The sequence below is a fragment of the Parambassis ranga genome, chromosome 14 (genome assembly GCF_900634625.1).
Source record: "Parambassis ranga chromosome 14, fParRan2.1, whole genome shotgun sequence".
Taxonomy (NCBI): domain Eukaryota; kingdom Metazoa; phylum Chordata; class Actinopteri; family Ambassidae; genus Parambassis; species Parambassis ranga.
This window is the reverse complement of record NC_041034.1, coordinates 16,043,360-16,063,866: the sequence shown is the minus strand read 5'-3', so window position 1 is coordinate 16,063,866 and position 20,507 is coordinate 16,043,360. Positions and strand designations below refer to the sequence as shown.

Below are 20,507 nucleotides of genomic sequence, written 5' to 3'. Positions count from 1 at the left end.
GGTTTTCCCCCGGGTGCTCCGGTTTTCTCCCACAGTCCCAAACGTGTGCATGTTAGGTTGATTGATAGAGAATCTAAAATCTAAGTAAATAAAACATTTAACAGCTATTCCATCTGTCATCATTTATTGTTATCAAGGTTAATGATCTAATTGATTTGATTGGTTCACCATATTACATATTAATTAATTTGGTGACCATCACCTGGAAGAGATTGGAAGGGATTCACTAATGTGTAGCAGAGACACAAACAAAGTGTGACATCATCATGTGTCCATCCATCGGTGAAATTTGTGTCCACAGGCCTCTGGCAGTAAGGACGGATCATAACAAGACATCATAATGAAAAAGATGAACTCTTTCAAAACTAGAACTTCTGATCAGCCAATCAGTGAATTTACTTTAGTCAGTTCTCTGTTGATGTATTCGGTCAGTGTGACATGAAGCAGTTCATGTTCATCAAGTCAGTAGAAGTGGGAGGCTGCTCTCAGTTCAGGTTTCTGATCAGACAGAGAAGTTTAGTAGTGAAGCTGATTTCATCTTGTTCTTCAGCCATATGTCATCCTCACACTTGCTGTGGACACAAGACTTAAACCTGTTTTAATGAGTGGTCAGGCATGACTTAATTTACACTAAAGCATCATCTGTAGACTGCATGAATATGAAATATAAGTGAAAAAGTATGACCTCTTGCTGTAGATGGATAAAAGAGGAAGCTTGTGACAGGGTGGCAAGGCCACAGGTACTGCTCTGGGTCCACTGCTATGGACTCTAAATACACACAAATGTATGTTTGTGAAGAAGAACCATCAGTAATGTCATGTGAAACACAACAGAAAACACATAATACAAGCAAACACTTTGCATTTTACAGCCTTTACAAACAAGTCTTTAGCTCTGTATTCTGCACGGCCTGCTGCAGGGTATGAAGTGAGCTCTGCAACATGGTGAGTATGACTGAATTCCTGCATGAACACCTTGTTCCAGGCACACCCACTTTTTCTGATGTTATTACAATCCATGTGTGCAAACTGTCAATTCTTAGCAAAGCAGGGTGCTATTAATATTGAGATGTTGTGGTAGCACCTGAAACAAGCAGCTGAAAGGTTCTACTAGCACTGTATGTACACATCTACACATATAGATATATAGATATATATATATATATATATATATATATATTGCAAAAATCACATAGGAGCATAAATAACATTTAAATATGGTTATATTTAAATGTTATTTATGCTCCTATGTGTATGAACATTTACAAACCAATTGTACCATTGTACATTTTATTGGTGTGTCAGTAGGTGATAAAATCACACCTACACCTTACAATAAAATATTGGTCTACTAATGCACTGAGTCAATGTTAATGTTGTTGGTCATGAAGGACAAAGAAAAAGCCACCACTGACTTTTGATATACATTCAGATACTGTATATTTAACAGTACAACTGATTTCCAGAAGTAACATTACATTTGTGAGTTTCATTTACATCATGAGAGCTCCACAGTTGTGTATTTGATTACAATGGGACTTGAATAAAAATGCCCATACCCCCATTTCCGCTGTGTATCACAGATAAGTGTTCCAGACAGATTAATTTACTGTGAATATGTGGAATACAAAGGCTTTTCAATTAATTTCAAACTAGCAAAAAGATACTACATGGTGACTTTGAGGTATCTGAGGCCACGTGTGGCAAAACGGTCAATAGCAATGTTAACATGTATTTTTTCTATTGATTCAAAAGCTGAGCCATGAGTCATTGTGGGGCTGCACTTTATGGGCCATTACAACTTGAGTCAGAAAACCCTTGCATAACTCACTGAAGAAATGCTGACCTGGATGGATTAGGAAATCAAGTGTGGGTAGCTTTGGAAATGTAACCCACCATCAACCATCACATTAGTCTCATTTGAAATATTTAGTCCAAACAATTTCAAACATCACCTCTCCAGATTCAAGCAAGCTGTCAGTGATAGCTTACAGAAGTTGGTAACTATCTGAACAATAAAATGAATTCCTAATACATTACGGCCCCAGATAGACTGAAGTTTGCACCAGAGGCGTATGTAATGTCCAATAGAGAACACACTGAGCAAATGAATTTTAACACCTCAGATTTAAAGCACCATGTTCAGGACAACAAACAGGTAGAGACTAGTGATGGATGCTGTCTTCAATTTATGATCTACAATACCTAACTGTGTTTGAAAGTCTTGTTGTTTTTGACTCATTTGGTTAAAAGGAACATGTGAACAGCTTTATGCTGCATTTCGTCTTTAAACATCAAGAATTATGGTGCACTGCATCATGTTTATTTTCAGATGTATTTAAGTATTTGTACACATGAATAGAGTTTTCTGGAGTCCTGAAGTTTGCTAGCAGACTTACAAGATGTGTTCTTAAATACAATGTAAAAGATGTGAAACTGATTTTTTTTTAAAAAAACATAACAAACAAAAAGTCCCAGTAAGACTAAGAACAGTATAATTTTGAATTTAAAGGCAAGAAAAGAACAGATGTATTATTATAGAGGGTTTTGAATGTTCCACTGTGGTCTTGGAGCTTCTTCACACGTGTGGCTCTTGTCTCTCATCAGCGTATGGCTATCAGTCCAACATCAATGAGTTTCTGTATCTTCTGGGCAATAACTGGATTCTTCAGGTGGCTGAGAATCAAAGAGGAGGCAGGATTGAAACAATATATTTTGGTTGGAACTATGCTGTTTAAATTTGTTGACCTGAAAGTTGGAAAACTTACTCGCTAAGTGCCTGTGGGTCCTTCTGCATTTGCTCCAGGATCATGCGCATGGCTGGGTCACTCATAATCTGCTGTACCTCAGGATCAGCCATGGCCCTTTTCTTCACTTCCTCAGGGCTGTCATTTCTCATGGTCTGACTGACCATGCAGCGCTGGATGCCTTCTGTGGCTTCCTGAAGGTGGCAGGAGAGGAAAAATTCATCACCATTCGATCACATAATACTGAAATAAAACATTATTTTTTAAACTGTGGAATGCCCTGTAGAATACCTTTGAGGAGGAGTCCAGCTCTAGTGCCTTCTGATACGCGTCCATAGCTTTAGAATAATCTTTCATGGCCTCTAAAGCAGCACCTTTACGCGTGTAGCCTTTTACTGTGGACAGATGTGTTCAAATGTAAATTCACCATGATTTGGTTTAAGTTTTAATTTGTAAAGAACATTATGTCCTACTTACTGAAGGTGGGCTCAAGAGTGATGCACTCTTCACAATCCTGTCAAAAAAAGATCATTTTTACATTAAAGATTCGGATCATTCTGATCATTAGGTTAGAATCAAATAAACAGTCTCGGAGGAGCCAGGTACCGTACCCTCAGGGCGAGCTGAAACTCTGCTAGTTTTGTGTAGCAGGCAGCTCTGTTACTGAAGAGTTTGGCATCATTGGGGTTCCTTTTGATGGCCTCAGAGTAATGTTTCATGGCTAAGGGGTAGTCTCCTGTGGGAGGGAAAAGAATTGACTTTTACATAAGCTTTATATAAAAAGTTGAACTAACATTCACATTCACCGTTTTTACACAAACCTTTCTGGAAGGCATCATTGCCCTTGTTCTTTTCTTCCAGGGCTAGGTCAGGGTTGATGTAGGCTAGCTTCTCCTGTTCCTTCAATATCTTCTCTGCCTAGAGAAACACCGTAATAAAGTGTTAAGTCAACTTCATATAAGCAGTTTTTACAAACTGTACTTTACTAATGATGAAGTTAACCAATTCATTTTCATCTAAGCCACAGTACCTGCTGGCACTTCTTCAAGACATCAGGAGTGCGGTGCTCTGTCAAGCTCTTGTTGAAATACTGAACTGCTTCTTTGTATTTTTCCTGCTTAAAGTATGAATTGCCAATTCGAGCCAGAGCCCTATAAACAGAAGAAGCAATCAAATAAACAAGGGAGATTACGGCATCAAAAAGAAAAGCTCTGACCTCATCATCATAAATAAATGAAATAAAATCAGAGAATTGAAGTTCTTCACCAAGACAGGTGCTGGTTAATCCCAGTCGAACTGATAAAGCTGCTTGGAGGAGCAGCGAAACGTCTTCAAGAAAATTCTACAAGTCCAGTTGCCTTGCTTCAACCTTCTGCATGTTTAATCCAAGGGATATTTGAATGCTAAATACTTTATGAACTAAACTTAGTTCTTAGGCTAAGTCAGAGAGTAATTTGTATCCATAATAGGAACATTTAAAATGTAATGGCTCTTAGATACCGTACAACAGCTGATTTCTCTTGCAAGTTGTTTGTTGTGCACATTATGCTTCTAACACTTATTTGATCATCATGAAGCCTCAATAATGTCAACTACACACCTGTGTTAAATTTACAAGAAGGAATTCCCTCTTAATTACAAAAAAACAGGGTCCATATCTCCCCGAACAGTACTTTAAAGCAGGCTTTTTACTAGTACTTACGGAAGCGCTGAACTGCCACAGTAGAAAAAAAAATGTAATCACTATCACGTTATAACAACATATTATCTTAACGTCAAAACTTATCTCGTTATAACATGATAAGATGCTTTCTCGTTATGAGATACATTTTATTGCTGTAATAAAAAATGAACTGTTTATTAAGTAGCCTAACCTAACCGGTTTGCTGCTCACATCGGAAAATGACTCATTTACAAGATTTAATTAAAAAGTTCTATTTCATGCTTGGATTAAGACATGGGGAGATTCTGTCCTTACTGCGCACAGTGGACGATACTGTGATCAGCATACTACTGATCACAGTATCGTCCACTGTGCAGCAGCGGACCGGTTAGGTTAGGCTACTTATAAACAGTTCATTTTTTATTACAGCAATAAAATGTATCTCGTTATAACGACATAGCGTCTTATCACATTATAACGAGATAAGTTTTGACTTTATATCGAGATACGGTTTGATGTTATAACGAGATAATATGTCGTTATAACGAGATAGTGATTACATTTTTTTTTTCTACTGTGGCAGTTCAGCGCTTCCGTAAGTACTACTAGTACTTCACAACACACAATTTTTCTGATGTGATAAAGAAAAATAAATCACAAGCACAGCCAGACACCTAGCTGTATGTGGGCCCCCATCCAGATTAAAGTAATATATCTGGAACCTTAACATTTGTTATGACTTCTAAAGCACCCAAAAAGATCCACAAATTTAAGAACTCACTTTGCAATCTGTCTGTAGTCTTCTCGGTTCTCTCTGCCAACGTCAATGGCCTTCTCACACAGCTCTCTGCACTTCTCCATATCACCCTTCTCAAAGTACACAGCTAAAAAGGTAAGGAAAAATACATTTATTTTAAAATGAGAAATGATACACTATACAGAATGTCGTGCCAGCTGTTGTACTGGTTGGGGCAACATTACACTACATTTCATAATAATGCATTGCGCTTTTTTTGCAGGCACACAAATGCATTATTCAGTCACACAGTGGCGATGGTAAATGACATACGTAGCCACAGCTCCCCAAAGGGGAGATTTCATGTGTTTTTAACAATCCACTAACTAGCCTAAATTTGAAGAAATATCACATAATTCTAAAGTACATTATTAGTGTATAACAATGTCAGTTTACGTATCCAAACCATAACGATCAGTACCTGCTTGGTTAGATAAATAAGTCATGTTGGTTGGATCATGTTTAATTGCCTCTTCATAATGTTTCAGTGCTGTTGCAAAGTCTTTATTCTTATATGCAGCATTCCCAAGTTCTTTTTCCTTCAAGGCCTGTTAAAGAAATTACAAATGGAGGATTAAGACTGAGGAAGGAGATTCATCTGAAGACACACATGAATACTGGGCTCCTTTGACTTACCATTTTCTTGTTTTCAGGGAGGTCTTCCTCTTTGGGAGGAGGTGGCTGAGTCTCTTTGGGTTTTGGGGGAGGAGGAGGAGTGGGCTCCTCTTCCTCTTCCATCTCAGACAGATTTAGTCCCAGCAGCACAGAGAGTGTAGTCATCACTCTTGGGTCCTGCAGCTTCCTGCAAGGCAAACGGCAAGCGATTCATACACATCACACTATTTTGGGCTTTTGCAAATAAACATGCATTTTTTTGTGGGGGAAACTGTCAAAATATAAAAAACAAATGCACATACGTGCCGAGCTCAGAAGGCTTGTTCCTGAGCTGCTCCAAGAGTTCCCGGTAGCTGGGATCTGACAACAGCTCACGGGTCCGAGAATCACTCTCCAGCTTCTGATACAAGTTCGGCAAGGCGAAAGGGTTCATCATCGTTTTCTCTGGTGAACAGAAAGTTAATTTACATTAACATCCCAAAGACACATTCATGGTGCATACACATCTTCCTCTGGTCTAGGATTCCCCTACTGCTTGTCCAATGTCTGAATGAACCACAACACTCAAAACTAAGTGGACCACCCACTCTTTAAAAACCTCTGCATACACAATACACAAGAACAAAAAGTGACAATTTTCATATATATAGATATCATATCATGTTCTTTTTCTCCAGAATAAGATCTTTATGCTTTACCTGCGAGTCTGGCTTCAGTGTTCTGTAAACCCTCCTTTAACTGCTGATTATTTGGCTCTTGTCGGATTCCCTCCTGGTAAGTTGCTCTAGCATCTTCCAAGCGGCCAAGAAATTCCAATGCTGCAGCTTTGCGGGAATAACCCTGTTTAAACATTGCAGATTTTTAGATAGCAATTCAAATACAATACAATAATTGCAACATAAAAGATTTCTCACCTTGCCCCAGTCAGGCTTGATCTTGATGGTCTGACAGGCATCCTGGAGAGCATTCTCATAGTTGCCTTTCTTAGCGTAGGCAGCCGAGCGGTTACTAAACAGGACATGGTTTGATGGATCAATAGCCAGGGCTTCGGTGTAGCAACGTACAGCCTCATCGATATTTCCTGCACTCAGAGCCTTGTTGCCCTGGTCTTTCAAAGCTGAAACCTATAAAACACAAAGAGACACATTTATTACTACAGCTCTCTAACTCTCGACTTCACTCTTACACACAAAAAAAACCACAAAAAGCCCAATATAGATCAGACTGAGAATCCTTCACAGCTGCTACTGGCAGAACTGAAAAAAGAAATGGGCAACTATTCAGCTGTTCATGTCAGACAGGTGCAGAAGTGATGCTGCGATAACATGTCTTTATCCTGTAACTTGTTATGGACTTATGTAACTTGGATATGCAAGGTTAAAGCATTGTGGTGATGCTACCAGAGTGTGGTAAAGAGTAAAAAGACTGCATACTGCAACTGTGCCAGTGGTCTCCAGTTTATATTATTATTTATGAAAAAAAAGTGGCAATTTGCTTCTCTTATGGAAGCTTATGTGGCCCTCACAAAACATATTGCCCACCCCTGAGCTAGAGGGACACAGAAGGCATGTACTCTTACTATTTTTTTACATTATAAGCCGTTGTAATAATAACGTTGTATGTTGTAACGTGTTTCGCGTTATAACATGATTATAATGATAGTGATAAAAAAGATTTACGGTGGCAGATCAGCACTTCAGGTACAGTTCAACCTAGCCATCAAAACAGTTCCAAATCACTTTGAACTGATCAATGATCATATATGTTAAGAAAACAGAGCGAGAGAAAGGTCACACATATTTGAGAAGACACTGTGTGTGAATAAGGTGATCTTCTATCAAATACAACTAAATTATTTGTGCCTAATAATTACTAGTTAACATAGATAATGAGCAAAATACAGCGAGGCAATGGAAATCAGCTGAAGGACCATGTAGACTGTGCCAGCACACTTACAACCAGCAGTGCCCTCTAATGACTTGGGAGGTGAACAACACTGGCTTGTTGTATATTTCAGTGATGATGTCTAGTCCGCCCAGTATTGTAATGATTATATTGTGACGTTTCAACATAAGAAAGAAGAGACACAGATCTAGTTGCACTTCTAGTAATCCGAGCAACTACGAGAAGGCAGTTTTATTTAGCTCAACTACCACTCACCCACAGATAAACAATACCACAACACCATGCTATAATTTTACTCAACATTTTCAATCGGGGTACGGTCATGTGACTCCGTAAACACCGCCCCCCGTTGCTCGCCACTGCGGCTCGCTACAATATCATAAATTCAAAGACTCGCACTCATTACCAACCTCAAACATTCAAGAGGACGCGCCAGTGGACGACAAAATGCGGCTGTAGCCATGACAGCGGCGCCGTGTGCAGCTAGAATGATCCTGCGGTGTGAGGACAGCGCTGAAGCCGATCCAAAAATACTCCTGCAGCATGTGCTACAGACCGAAAGCTGCAATTTAAGCTGTCAGTCTTCTGATAACAACAAACCATTTGATCTACCTGATTGATTTTGCGTCCACATTGTGAGCTAATGTTAGCTGCGAGACATATATTTGCTAACTCGGAAGTTACTTAGAAGTATCTTGTCCGTGATTTGCAAGATGTCACAGAACAGCTTTGTCCTGTCAAGTCGTAAAGAACGGTGGAATTTGCAGGAAAAAACCTTGATGTAGCACATTCGACCACAAAGAACACATTTTGTGCACAAATGTTAGCTTAACGGTTAGCTAACCTCCAATTGTCCGCACCTATGCAGTTAGCCCAACTATGTTTGTATATAAGTTTGTATTGTAATAACTTCAGTTCAAACCAGTGCCGCCAACATATTCTGTATTGGCCAACATCACGAACCCCAAGTAAAAAAACAGTCAAACGGTACAATACATTGCAATTACCGGAGTGCTAAGCTAACAGGCTAGCTAGCTGTCTGATATAAGCAAACAGTGAAGTCGCAGTAAAGCAAGCTATCTACGTTAACTTCCGCATTATTGTAGAGTAGGTTGTATTGTAAGGTAACAGAGAAAATATGACAATATTTCCTAAACAATTTGGTTTAGAAATAATAAAGACGAAGAGAGTTGTAGGACACTCACTTTCTCCATGGTGCAAGCATGAGGTGCCTTCCAGAAACTACTGTGTGGACTGGCGCCTCCCCCTCAGCGACACGCAGGTTGCCAGTTTGGAAAGTAGAAATCAGTAATCCGCGATCTCATGCCCATGTGGTCACTCTCTGACGTACAATATATAGGCCCGGCCCAGTTCTCGAAACTTATAGAAGGTAATGGAAAACACAAGGCTGTGCTAAACAAGATGCACTTTAACATCCATTGATGTTGTTGGGAAATGCTCTAAATTATATTTTAGATCCTGTTGATGAGGGCGGCACGGTGGTAGCGCTGCCAAGAGGATGAGGTCTTGGAAGGATGTGAGGATGAGTCCCTCTGAGGCTGCAATGAGCCTCACGCTCTGTGCAAACCAAGCAGCAGTGCTGGTACACTTTGACTTTGTCTTTTCCTATAATCATCATATATGGTTTATGGTCTAATGTTTTAGTCTAATGTTTCTCTGGGTATGAACCAAGTTTGATAAAATAGGCAAAGATGGGAACAAGTGTGTAAATAAAGCTGCCTGTCTCCTCCACTATGCTCTCCTCTCATTTTCAGAGACTACACAAAAAACTTGTATACAAGACACATTTCCTGCTGCCAGTAGGTGTCGCAATGGCTGAGCATTTAGCATATCTGTTCAGATTCGGACGCACAGCAGTACTGTAAGATTTTGTCCACATTGGATGAAGTACTGCACGTGGGTGGTACTGCACCACAGAGAGGGGTCCAAGAGACGTTTATGTGCGTCTGGAGTTAATACACGCACTTTAGAGCCATTTACAGTGTGCGTTTCAAAAGTCAGCAAGTTACGAAATATTTCGGGCGAACAAACCCAAGTTTGGTGAGTTTTTGTCTAGGCCTCCACAATGCGATCATTTAGGAGCAAAAGGAAGTCAATAGTTCCAATAGAGTTCTTGCACCACTCTGTGCCCGGGTCCTAAATAGACAGGATATCAGAACAGGCGTCCTATATGTTAATTTATAGACCCTACATTAAAGCTTTTTAATGCCAGTATCAAAAATAATTTACATTTTTAGATGCGTTGTATTTTAAACCACGAGCTGTTCTTAAATGTCCGTTCTCCCAGCTTGACAGAGGATCGTGAAGGCAACATCCTCAACTGATTTTTGGCGCGTGTCGCTTTCCAAGGTGCTGAACAGGAAATGATTTTAAGGTCCGGTTTCCCTCCAACTTCATCTAGCGTTATTAAACTGAGCAGAGCAAAGTCAATTTTCACGATAGGTAAGAACTAATTAACGAAGTACTGGCTATAGTTTACATTCGTAATGTTACCTTGTTGAATGAGCTATATAAATACCTGATGTTAGCTTTTTAGCTAAACAACGAAGCCTAAAGTTACAGGAACGTTGCTGATAAACAGGCCGCTGAATGAATTTATGCTGGTTTAACTTGTCAGTTCTTTGCAGGTAAATGAACCTAGCTCTTTTGCTTTTTTTGTAGAACCAAGTGAGTGAGCAGTCATAACGCCTGTACCTGTTTTTGGTGCCTTTCCATGTGTTGCTAATCCCACCTGCTACTTGAATATAATGAGCAGACAGGAAAACCAGCCGCCCAGGCCAACTTCAGGTTGGTAAAATAGAATGATTTCACAATCTGCCCCCCAGTGTTTCCATTTCCACAGAGCAGTGGGTTGCTTTAGTTCCTGCCAAGTGAGGTGAAGTGGCTTCTGAAATAATGCTTGCTCTCAAGTGAAAATACACCTTTCCAGTATATAAAGTAGTAAAACTAGCAGCATTTGACATGTCTTCTATTTTGTGTTGAGGAGTAAAAAGGTGCATAGTAACCACTATATTATTTTATGCTGTTGAATGTGGGTCTTTTTGCAGAGGTGATATCTAATGCTCTTTTGTGTTTCCTTATCTCTAATCAGGCAGCATCTCTGTGCCGCTCTTTAACCAGAGGAAGAGAAACAGAGTTCCCCTGACATGTGTTCCCTCTGACAATGAATTCTTTTCCTCCATTGAGTGCATGGCCAGCAACAGCTCAAATGTGTCCTACAGCAAATCAGGTGAAGATTTCAATCTTATTTCTGTCATTAGGTGGCAGTACATCCACAGAGAAATACAAATACAAAATCTGAGCAAAACCACAATCTTCAGTTGTATCACACTTGTAAGGATCTGAAAAGATAACTTTGATACAATTATAGACAGAGGCAGCTTTTTGTAAGGATATCTACCTGCTACAACATTCCCTTCCTCAGGTACTTTTGGAAGTTACCCGGCCTCAGGTCCCTCTGCTGGAGCTCCTCATAGTGACCAGTGGAACAGAGAGGGCATCCAACAATCAGCTCCATCCCAGCAGTACAGTGGTTACAGGCCTATTTCTGGACCTGCTTTTCACATGAAAAGCTATAGACCCATGCCACACCCATACAAAGCTGGAAACACAAGGTATATTTTCTGATCCATGTGACCATGGGTTGTATGGGTTGTACCATTTCTTATAAAACATCAGCAATTAATGAAAAAAAAGCCAGACCCCTACAAGAAAACAAAATTCAAAAGTTGTCATCTCCAAAAGGTTAAACATATAGCATGACACATAAATTATGTTTGTGGCCATTTCAGCTCTGCGATGGGACAGTCCAGTAACTCAGTCCGAGAGCAAGCTTCCAGCTCTAGTGTTACTTCCAGAGCGAACAAGTATCAAACCTCTTGGAGCAGTGAGAGTGCACAAAGCAAGCCGACACCCAGCACAGGGTTCTCTCAAATGGTTCAGCAGTCATCCCAAAGATTAGCCATTTCCACACACCAGTATGCCCAGCAGTCTAGACCTCCTCCTCCTCCTCCTCCTCCTGCTGCTGCTGCACCACCCAGGAGGCCCTCTTCTGATGCTGTACAGCAAAAGAACAATTCCTGGAAATTTACAAACAGCTTTGAACCACAGGGGTCCACTTTTGAAGGGAAAGGCTTGACTCAACCCAAAACTAGACAACCAACTCAGACTCAGGTGGACATTTATATGAGGCAGATATTTCACCTAAAAGCTGTTACATGCTTTGTGACAGTTGTTTTATTTCTGGCTATGTTCAGCAGGAAACAGATCCAGGTAAGCCATCCATTAAGAACTCACTGAGGATCCTCACTGCAGTTATTGACGGCATGAGATACTGGAGCCAGTTCAAAGACAAAGTGCCTTACTTATTTGAAATATTCGGTAAGTTGATTGAATGTAGCTGGTGTTTTTGGTGGACACTGTTAAGTATTTTGTACATTAATAAGCTGACAAAGCGATATTGTCCCTCAGCTACTTTGGACTCTGCAGTCACGCTGGGTTGCTATGGAGCAAAGAACTTCCTCATGAGAGACGGGAAAGAGGTGGTGCAGTGTGTCTTCTTCGACAATGTGAGCTTACTCCTCGCTTGTAAGTAATGCAATAAAACAGCAATCTGATCTAACCTTCTCGTCCGACAGGAACAGGTACTGCCTCGTCTCATCCGAGGTCAGGTCCATCGTTGTGTGGGTAACTATGACCCCAGCAGAGATGTCCTGATGTGTGTCTCTGTCAGGTCCGCCCTCCCATCAGAGCTCAGGAATGCTCAGGAAGCTGTCAAAGTCTGCGATGCTGAAATGAGGGCTCTAGTCAAATCACTCAGTGAAGTCTGAGCAAGACACATTCTTAGAAATGTGGGAGTAGTCAGTGTTCAATAGGGATATATGATAGCCAGGCTTAGTCTTATATACTCTTACTTGTTATAGTTGTCATTCTAAAACCTGTTTTGGTTTAAATTAAGCTTTATTTGTTAACCTGAATTCACTCGAATGTTTTCACTTTCACTGTTTTTTTGTTAAAGAAATATAATTCAACGACAAGTAAAGCCTCTTTAATAAGTAATGAAATCTTTTTTATTACAAAGAAAATTCACAGAACAGCAAACATTGTTTAGAGGATGTTGAGAATTCAGGAAAAGCAAACAGGATGAGGTAATATCTCAAAATATATTTTTTTAAAAATGGGGCAGTTAAGAATAACATGTGATATCAAGGACAGTTAGTTTATTTACAGTCAAACATCACAATGGAAAAAAAAAACAATTATTCTACTCTACTAAAACCAGTTTCACCAGTGCTGAGACTTTACACACGATAGTTCAACAAAGAGGGGAATAATTCCAGTGCATTCACGCCAGTCATTCCCACACAGTCAAGCACAGTATGAGGTCCAATACAATACCAACAGTTCTCTCCTGATCTTCTTTCAAATATGGCAACATAATCACAGTAATTTTCTTAATGTCAGAACTTGTCATTATGGGAAACCCAAATTTAGGAATTAGGAAACTCATTAGCAAACTTCAACCAATTATTATTAAACACAAATACACACAGAAGCACCCACAGGAGAGGGGAGTCCAGCTGAATGGAATTGGCAGTGTACAGGGACAGTAAGTGGGGAAACATTTTGTCCTTGGGACATGACAGGAATGGTGCCAGCAGGTCAAAGAAGAAATGGTTCGACAAAAACACACCAACACATCAGCTTATTTGAGGAGCGAATTATTATAAGCCACGTTTTACACATGATGCAAATAATGTGTCAGCTTAGCGATGATAACCACAGTTCAGTTTGTACAGCTTGTTTCTCTGCCACTCCCATTCTAAATCACACAAGACAAGGATGCCAGCAATTAATTTGTAAGCTGCATGTCACAACCTTTTAATACAGCTATTGAAATGATTTTTAACTCTTCTACATAATTGGAAAAAATGTCTCGGAGCATAATTGAATGCTAGTGCATTGCTTTTTTCCCCAGGGGATTTGAAGATGACTTCTTTTCCTCCACAACATTTTCTCAAATTATTGAGATCACACTGCATCAGGAGAAACACTTCACTGCTGAGAGGAACAAATATAATAGAAAAAAAAACACACCACACTTCAGGATCCACAGTTTTTCAGCAGAAAAAGATGATTACCTGATAATTGTATTAAACACTTGTCTTGGTTATGTTAAAAGGCACAAGTTGGTCAGATCACGTTTAAAATCTAGATCAATTGTTCCACTATTAACAAAGCCTATCTAATCATGCATTTTTGAACAAAATCCTACATCGTCCTGCCTTTTGCAATCAATTTTTTTCCTGAATTAGAGTGTTTAGTATTGTGTGTTGTAGACAGAGAAAAAACACAAACAAATCTGGGGAAAAAAAATTTGGCTAAAGAATGCAGTACCCTAACACCATTTTCTGACAGCACAACTACTTGTTATTAAGATTGGCTTCCTTGTTAGAGACGTGACAGATTTCCATTTCCTCCTCTGGGCAGGTTTGATGCTGTTTGTCCTTTTCTTTGTGAAGGTAGCTAAATGTCTCCAAAAGCTAAAATGTCTTCTTCACTCCCACTGGTTCACTGCCCGGTCACAAGACTGGAAAACAGGAAAAGTCTAAAGAGAAGAAATCCTTCAAAGAGTTTTCTTATCACTCTGTGTTGTTTTGAAACGTCAGCTCAGTTAAATCCAGACCATATTTACAGTCCACGCTTCAATAATGTGTAAATGCAGCTTCTGTAGACACACACAAGTCTACACAAACTCTATGTCCTTCAAAACTTCTTATTGAAGAGTTATGTAATATCTCAATCACAATGCCACATGTTTCCTTCGTTAAACGAAATTCCAGTTTATTTGGAATGTTGTCTTGTTTTCCACCAAAATACAACATAGGTAAACACAAACATTTAACAAGTACTTCTTATGATTGTTGCATTTTTCTGGCTGCATCATCTTAAAACCAGATAACATAAAACATTCCATTTAAATGAGCTGAATTTGAACGATCTACATAACAGATGCAGGAAGACGCTGTTTGTTGTTGTAGTGACAGCTTTACTTATCGCTGAGTGGGGATTCCCCCAGATAGCTTTGCCTGTAAAAACTAGATGCAGGTGTCCTTCTGTGACTTTAAGCCCAGGTTAGCGAGAGCGGTTTAAGAGGAGAGGGAGAAAAAACTATAACAACGTGGGCAAAGGAGTCGGGGACAGCTGCTCCTTCGGTGCATATTTAGCAAAAAAGGGCAAGAAGACAGTGAGCATGACCCCGACAATGGCCAGCATGTAACCCCAGCCGATCTGACACTCGCCGGCGTAGTAGATGTCAGAATCACCGCAGAAGGACCGGACCAGTGAGGAGTTCAGGCCAAAAGGGTAGACCAGCAGTCCGGCAGCCATGATGAACACTGCAGAGAAGATACAAGGCCAGATGTTAGTGTTACGTGCCGGTATTTGGTGTGTGTATGTCTGTGTCTCTGCTTTCTGTGCAGGTTACCAATGCTTCCAGTGGACCAAGGGGATGATCCACACCTGAGTCCACTTGGTCCTCATCAACAGAAGTATATCAGCTGGAGGTGTGCACATGGCCGGGGCCAGTGTGGGCCAACTTGTGGACGCACACACCATGCGTCTTTGCTCCGTCCAGAGGGACTAGAGCATGATAATCAGCGCTGATCTTTTTAGTTTTGCTTTTGTGTTTAATTTATTATTTTGTTATTCATTTAAGTTAATAAATTTAATTAATAGTCACTGTTTCCGACTGCTGTCTCTTTCTCAGGCCTGGGTAACATTATTGTTGCTTCCCCTCATCCCCTGGACTAACTGGGGAACGTAACATTAGATAGGGTTCTTTATATATATTTATATAGCAGGTTGGCAGATATATTCAAGACAAATACACAAGATAAAATCACTTATCATTTTTTTTCATGTCATTTAATAAAACCCATCTAGCAGCTGGACACAGTGTGCAAAGTTCTGCCACTTGGGGGCAGTAGAGGTTTGCAAAAAAAGGTCTCAATGAGATAAGTGTGTAATTTAGATACTTCATCAGTGCTGAAGTACCTCCATTTTCACTGAGATCTGTTGTTTGGAGTTGTTGTATTTTTACAAGTAATATTGAACAAAAAATGATGATGACCTGTAACTGACAGAATTTTCTAATACAAGATGATATATGTCTGCTTGAATCCATTTGCACTTCTCATTTCTTTTATAACCCCACCATCAGCTTTCTCAGAAACTATCCTTGGCACCCATGCAGCCACAGAGCAGCTCACTTACAAATTGAGTCAAGTCTCCAAGCTCGCGCTGCCAAGCAGTTATCGACTGCGCTACAGGCTATCTCTGCTGCTCTTAGTCATTCTGAGCACCGGCTGGATTTCCATTACAATTCCAGGTGTCATAGTTGTTTTAGCTTCAGAGAGCTGGGGTTACTGACAAAAGCTTGAGTAGTGAGCAGCTCTCCAGAAAACACAACAAACATATCTTTTATTACGCTGTATTGATTTCATGAGACGTTAGTTTTCTGGCTTTCAAGGGCAGCAGCTTCACACACAGTGAGAAACAGTACTCTTATGAGAGCTACACTGCAATAGCTGTATGAGTATCAAGTCAACAGTCTGTGTGGGCAGCTGCAGTGGAACAAGGATGAGGAGGTAGGAAGCTTTCAGTGATGATCTAGAGACACACTGGGGACATTGGGGGGAAAAGCAAATGATGGGGTTATCTAACCTGCTACAGTGTGTCTCTTTGGTGTTCATTTAAGGCTTTTCTCTCAGACTTGTGTATCGCAGCCCTGTTCCAAGTCAGCCAAGCTCTCTGAGGTGCCCCATGTTTTATCTGCACCTCAGAGTTTACTGGCTAATGACAACTTTCTTTATCAAACTATCCTTGGCTGTTGTGCAAGAAACAAAGACAGTTTCAACACTTACAGTGGGGATCTTAAAGCAAACTAGAACACACAAATGAAAAAATAGGTTTGTGAGCAACAACACAGCCGAGCCCTAAAATAATCAATACAGGATTCTATCTAGGCAGCAGTCAGGTAAGGAGATGTGGGCTGGAGTTTATCAATCAGTCCAGGACGGTATGCAGGGCAGTTGTCTGGATCAGATAAGCTACATGTCAGTCTGACTGTATCTCTGCAAGCCTTTAATGAGAGAAAAAAACTGCAGAATCAAACTCATATCAGAGGTTAAGTGCGAAAGGATCAATTTTATCTGTCAAATCTTAAAAAGGATGAAACAAAAACAGTGCTGCCAGGTGTCTTAAAGGAGTATCACGCTGCATTTGTAGGGATGTATTACACTCTATACTTGTGTAAACTGAAGCAATCAGGGTACCAGGCCTGTTAGTTTAAGGCTGGAGGCTTTAGGCTGGCACACACCAGAATTTCTGCCACACTGCTGGAAGTTGAGTGGCAACGTGGGTAATGTTGGCAAATGGACAATGCTTCCTTTGCATTGACTGTAAAGAAAGCATTGTCCAAACCTTTAAAATTTGATAGTACATCATTCTATCTTCCACTGCAGGCTGGACGAGCTTCTGTTTAGCAGGGTCTTACATAGCCCAGTAGTCTTAATCCTGTAAAGAATGGAGTGTGTGAGGGAAAGGTCTCACGTGTGTTGGGAAAATTTACAGTGAAGAGTGGTCAAGGTCTGCATAGACAGAAAGAGGACAACACAGCAAAGATAAAGCAGCTATAGATGCACCCTTATTTCTGTATGGTAATGAAATTGGTTGTTTCCCAGTGAGCTATACAGTTAAAAAAAAAGCTCATTAGGAAAACGACAGCAGGAGGCTGTGAGGATTTTTAAGGTTGAAAGTTGATTGGATTGATTAGAGGCAGCCAAGAAAATGGTGAGGTTTGTCTTGTCATGTTTTTGCTGCTGTTTACCAAAGAAGGCCATGAAGCACCTCACTAAAACTTGGTTATCATGTATGAACATGTCAGTTTCTGTTATTGGTTCTGATGACATGAAAAGACATCAGATTAGAAACATGTGATAGCAACCATCCCCTTCATAATATTGTTAGAGAAACAAAATTGTTGTTTAGCTTTCCTCATTGCAAAGCAGCCACCTGGGTGTTAAAAGTCCTGCTATCATTCACCTCCTAATACACCCAAGTAGCAGACAGTACACTAACCTCCCAACCTCCATAATTAAGGATCTATGTTTGTAGTGTTGTGGAAAGTCTACTTTGGCAAGACCTTTCCACAAAAAGGACTAAAAGTGAAGAGGTGTGGAGAGAGCATGTCAGCTCCAATCACATGAGGGCCGCTGAGTACACCAGGCTATCATAATGGCTCAGAGATGATGAGACAGTGAATAATGGAGTGGCTTCAAGTTAGCTGGACGCTAATGTGTCCCAGTTTCTCTGCAAACATTTTACTCAGAGCCATCCACAACCATCCTCTCTGTTAACTCCACTCACCATTAATGATTTTAGCAGTTTGTCTGTTGTCATATTCACTGAGGAAAATCACAAACTCATCTACCAGTTGTGTAAATTACATTATGGTACTCTGTTAAAGTAGGAAAGCTTCCATAGACTTACTTGATGTATGTATTACTCAACTCTGCCAACTTCATTGGCTCTGAAGTGTGCACAGACCTCAGACTGAAGGAGTAAAGTATTGATTTTAAAAGGCAAGTAGCTAGAAGCATCCAAGAACACAAGCTCTTATAGTTCATCAGCTCTGGCCTGGTTTTTTTAGGTAGCTGTGAGGCTGCAGATGCCTTTGTGTAGGCTAACGAGTAGCGCATACATCCATGTGCCAGGTTTTTTAATGCATCCGCAGCAAAGGTGTCACAGGAAGAAGGCAAAATTAAACAAAACAGTTACACACACAGACTTGGAGCAGCTTCTACCAAGTAAATAAACTAAATTAACCTTGAATCTCTTTTCCAGCAGTGCATCAAGAATCGGAAAGCTGCTCCCAGAGAAGGTGAAATAGGTTCACCGCAGCGAGAATGACAGAAACAGATTGAATGGGATTGTGGGGCAGGAAGGTGTGTGATAACGTGGCATCCAAGCCTGACACCGACTCAATTTCATCACAGACCTCTAATATAGAAATCACTGGCTTACTTTATTACACAAACATAGAAAACCACAGGATTACTCATGTGCTATAGTTACGAGTGAATGCCTGAGTGCAGCTACAGAAATCTGATATCTGAGAATGTCAGAAATCCAATAGTCCCAGACATTCATGCACCTTCTATCTAATGTAGTATTCCTCAGTTTTGTTCTTCCACAGGTACGACTAATAAAACCTTTATCCTTTCATTACAATGCCAGCACCTCTGCTTGGATCAACTCACCACCATCTTGTGCTATCATAACTCAGTTAGCAATGGGAAGGGTTAAATTAAATTTATAGAAAATGTGCCTCTTCTACTGTGGATGCTGTTTTAATTCAAGCTTTGTCACGTTGTCATGTCGTCTTGTATCAAATAAAATATATGAAGTGCAGTGGTTATTGGAGCTCTTGCTCACAGAGGTGCCTATCTATAGCAGACGGCTACCATGCTCACAAGTGATTCACTGTCTACATACAGTATTGATAGAATGTCTACAGGTCAGAAGAAGATTCACAGTCAATCAGCAGCTTATTTCACTAATGTGCTGCTTCTGCACATCTTTAGAGGGCAGGCACTCTGTGTGTGTATAATAATGAGAAGTCAGTAAGAGGAAGACACTGCATGAAAAATAAGACAGGCCAGCCCTGCAGCCAGCAAGAACATATTAGAATAGACTAATTATCCTCTCTGACCTACAAGCCAGGGAGGCAGTCAGGTGGAGACCGTCGGCTCCCCCCAGAATGAGAGCAAACATTAAAGCAACACTGTGCAACATTTGCTAAAGTGTAGCCACAGTGGCCTCTGTGGGCACAAGGTGTATGGTATGGCGTGGCCATTCCAACACAATGGAAGCACAGTGCTAAACAAATGGAGAGTACCATCATCCATATGTTCAGGAGCAGGCTCTGGTGTGGGGACAGAGAAGAAAGAGGGTGCTATTCAACCCCCTTTAAGTCAGCACACCATGAACATGATTTTAAAGCTGTTATTTTAAGGTAAAATGGTTGCATAGTGATCCTCAGTGGCACTTTGGGTGTTGTTTGTATCCTCAGTGTTGCCGCCGGCAGCCTTTGCTTACTCTGGCTCCTGAAAGAAACTTCTTATCTGGCTGCTGTCCAAACAGGGACATTATCTGCCGCTAGTATTCACTTCAAAGACACATGAAAGAGCACTCGCATTAGACTGTGGCCTTACATAACCACAAACCTGTTTGATGTCACATTACCTTGCATAGCAAAGACATCAACACAGCAGCCAGAGGAGAGAAAAAACACATTTGTCTTCTCTGTCAGGGTGGCTGCCTTCTTCCAGGGAAAGTTGAAGGCAAAGTCGAACAAAATGTGACTAATAAATCTTGATTTGCCAACGCAACGTCCATTTGTTTGTGTTGTCGGACATGTTTGTCAGTGATGAAACGAGGTGGCAGGAAACATATGCTAGACAGAGCTGAGATATATTGCACAATTACAAATGCAGGCCCAAAGCTACAGATCTGTTCTTCCACGGGGGCCTTCATCAGCAAGCATCTTTCCATGAATAGAACAGGTGTCCCCTGTCTGGTCCCATATTGATAATAATAGCCCAGTTGTGATCAGAAGACCCGATGTAAATGTGGTGCTGATCTACTGCAACAGCCCGGGGCAGTAAACACAGACTGCAGCTCACCTACACACACCTTA

The 20,507-nt window shown here is 40.6% G+C and overlaps 3 protein-coding genes across 3 annotated transcripts in view; 1 reads left to right on the top strand and 2 right to left on the bottom strand.

The window, feature by feature from the left end:
• Positions 1–1,646: 1,646 nt before the first annotated feature.
• On the bottom strand, positions 1,647–9,046 carry stip1 (stress-induced phosphoprotein 1). Its single transcript, XM_028422289.1, has 14 exons — positions 8,932–9,046; positions 6,736–6,945; positions 6,520–6,661; positions 6,124–6,265; positions 5,843–6,008; positions 5,628–5,754; positions 5,192–5,294; positions 3,778–3,898; positions 3,569–3,665; positions 3,359–3,483; positions 3,225–3,261; positions 3,039–3,142; positions 2,769–2,941; positions 1,647–2,676 (listed from the first exon to the last, which is right to left on the bottom strand). The coding sequence occupies exons 1-14, from the start codon at positions 8,938–8,940 to the stop codon at positions 2,604–2,606; spliced, it is 1,629 nt and encodes a 542-aa protein (XP_028278090.1). The 5' UTR covers positions 8,941–9,046; the 3' UTR covers positions 1,647–2,603.
• A 1,054-nt stretch (positions 9,047–10,100) lies between these two features.
• Positions 10,101–12,576, top strand: spata22 (spermatogenesis associated 22). The gene is made up of 8 exons (XM_028422176.1): positions 10,101–10,189; positions 10,409–10,534; positions 10,839–10,976; positions 11,172–11,361; positions 11,539–11,920; positions 12,004–12,127; positions 12,218–12,315; positions 12,385–12,576. The coding sequence occupies exons 2-8, from the start codon at positions 10,495–10,497 to the stop codon at positions 12,574–12,576; spliced, it is 1,164 nt and encodes a 387-aa protein (XP_028277977.1). The 5' UTR covers positions 10,101–10,189; positions 10,409–10,494.
• Positions 12,577–14,564: 1,988 nt separating this feature from the next.
• The window catches only part of lhfpl7 (LHFPL tetraspan subfamily member 7), a 76,541-nt gene continuing 70,598 nt past the window's right edge, over positions 14,565–20,507 (bottom strand). The window contains exon 3 of the mRNA XM_028421715.1: positions 14,565–15,144. Coding sequence (XP_028277516.1) covers positions 14,918–15,144 — 227 coding nt within the window. The 3' untranslated portion in view covers positions 14,565–14,917. The remainder of the gene's footprint in view (positions 15,145–20,507) is intronic.

Bases quoted from the DNA above. Each gene is read 5' to 3' on its own strand.
- stip1 (XM_028422289.1), bottom strand. The intron at 5,295-5,627 runs GTACTGATCGTT...TTACCTTTTTAG, and splicing joins TTATTTATCTAACCAAGCAG to CTGTGTACTTTGAGAAGGGT. The intron at 3,262-3,358 runs GTACGGTACCTG...TTTTTTTGACAG, and splicing joins AGTTTCAGCTCGCCCTGAGG to GATTGTGAAGAGTGCATCAC.
- spata22 (XM_028422176.1), top strand. From the start codon at position 10,495: ATGAGCAGACAGGAAAACCAGCCGCCCAGGCCAACTTCAG. The intron at 10,535-10,838 runs GTTGGTAAAATA...ATCTCTAATCAG, and splicing joins GCCGCCCAGGCCAACTTCAG to GCAGCATCTCTGTGCCGCTC. The intron at 12,128-12,217 runs GTAAGTTGATTG...ATTGTCCCTCAG, and splicing joins TTACTTATTTGAAATATTCG to CTACTTTGGACTCTGCAGTC.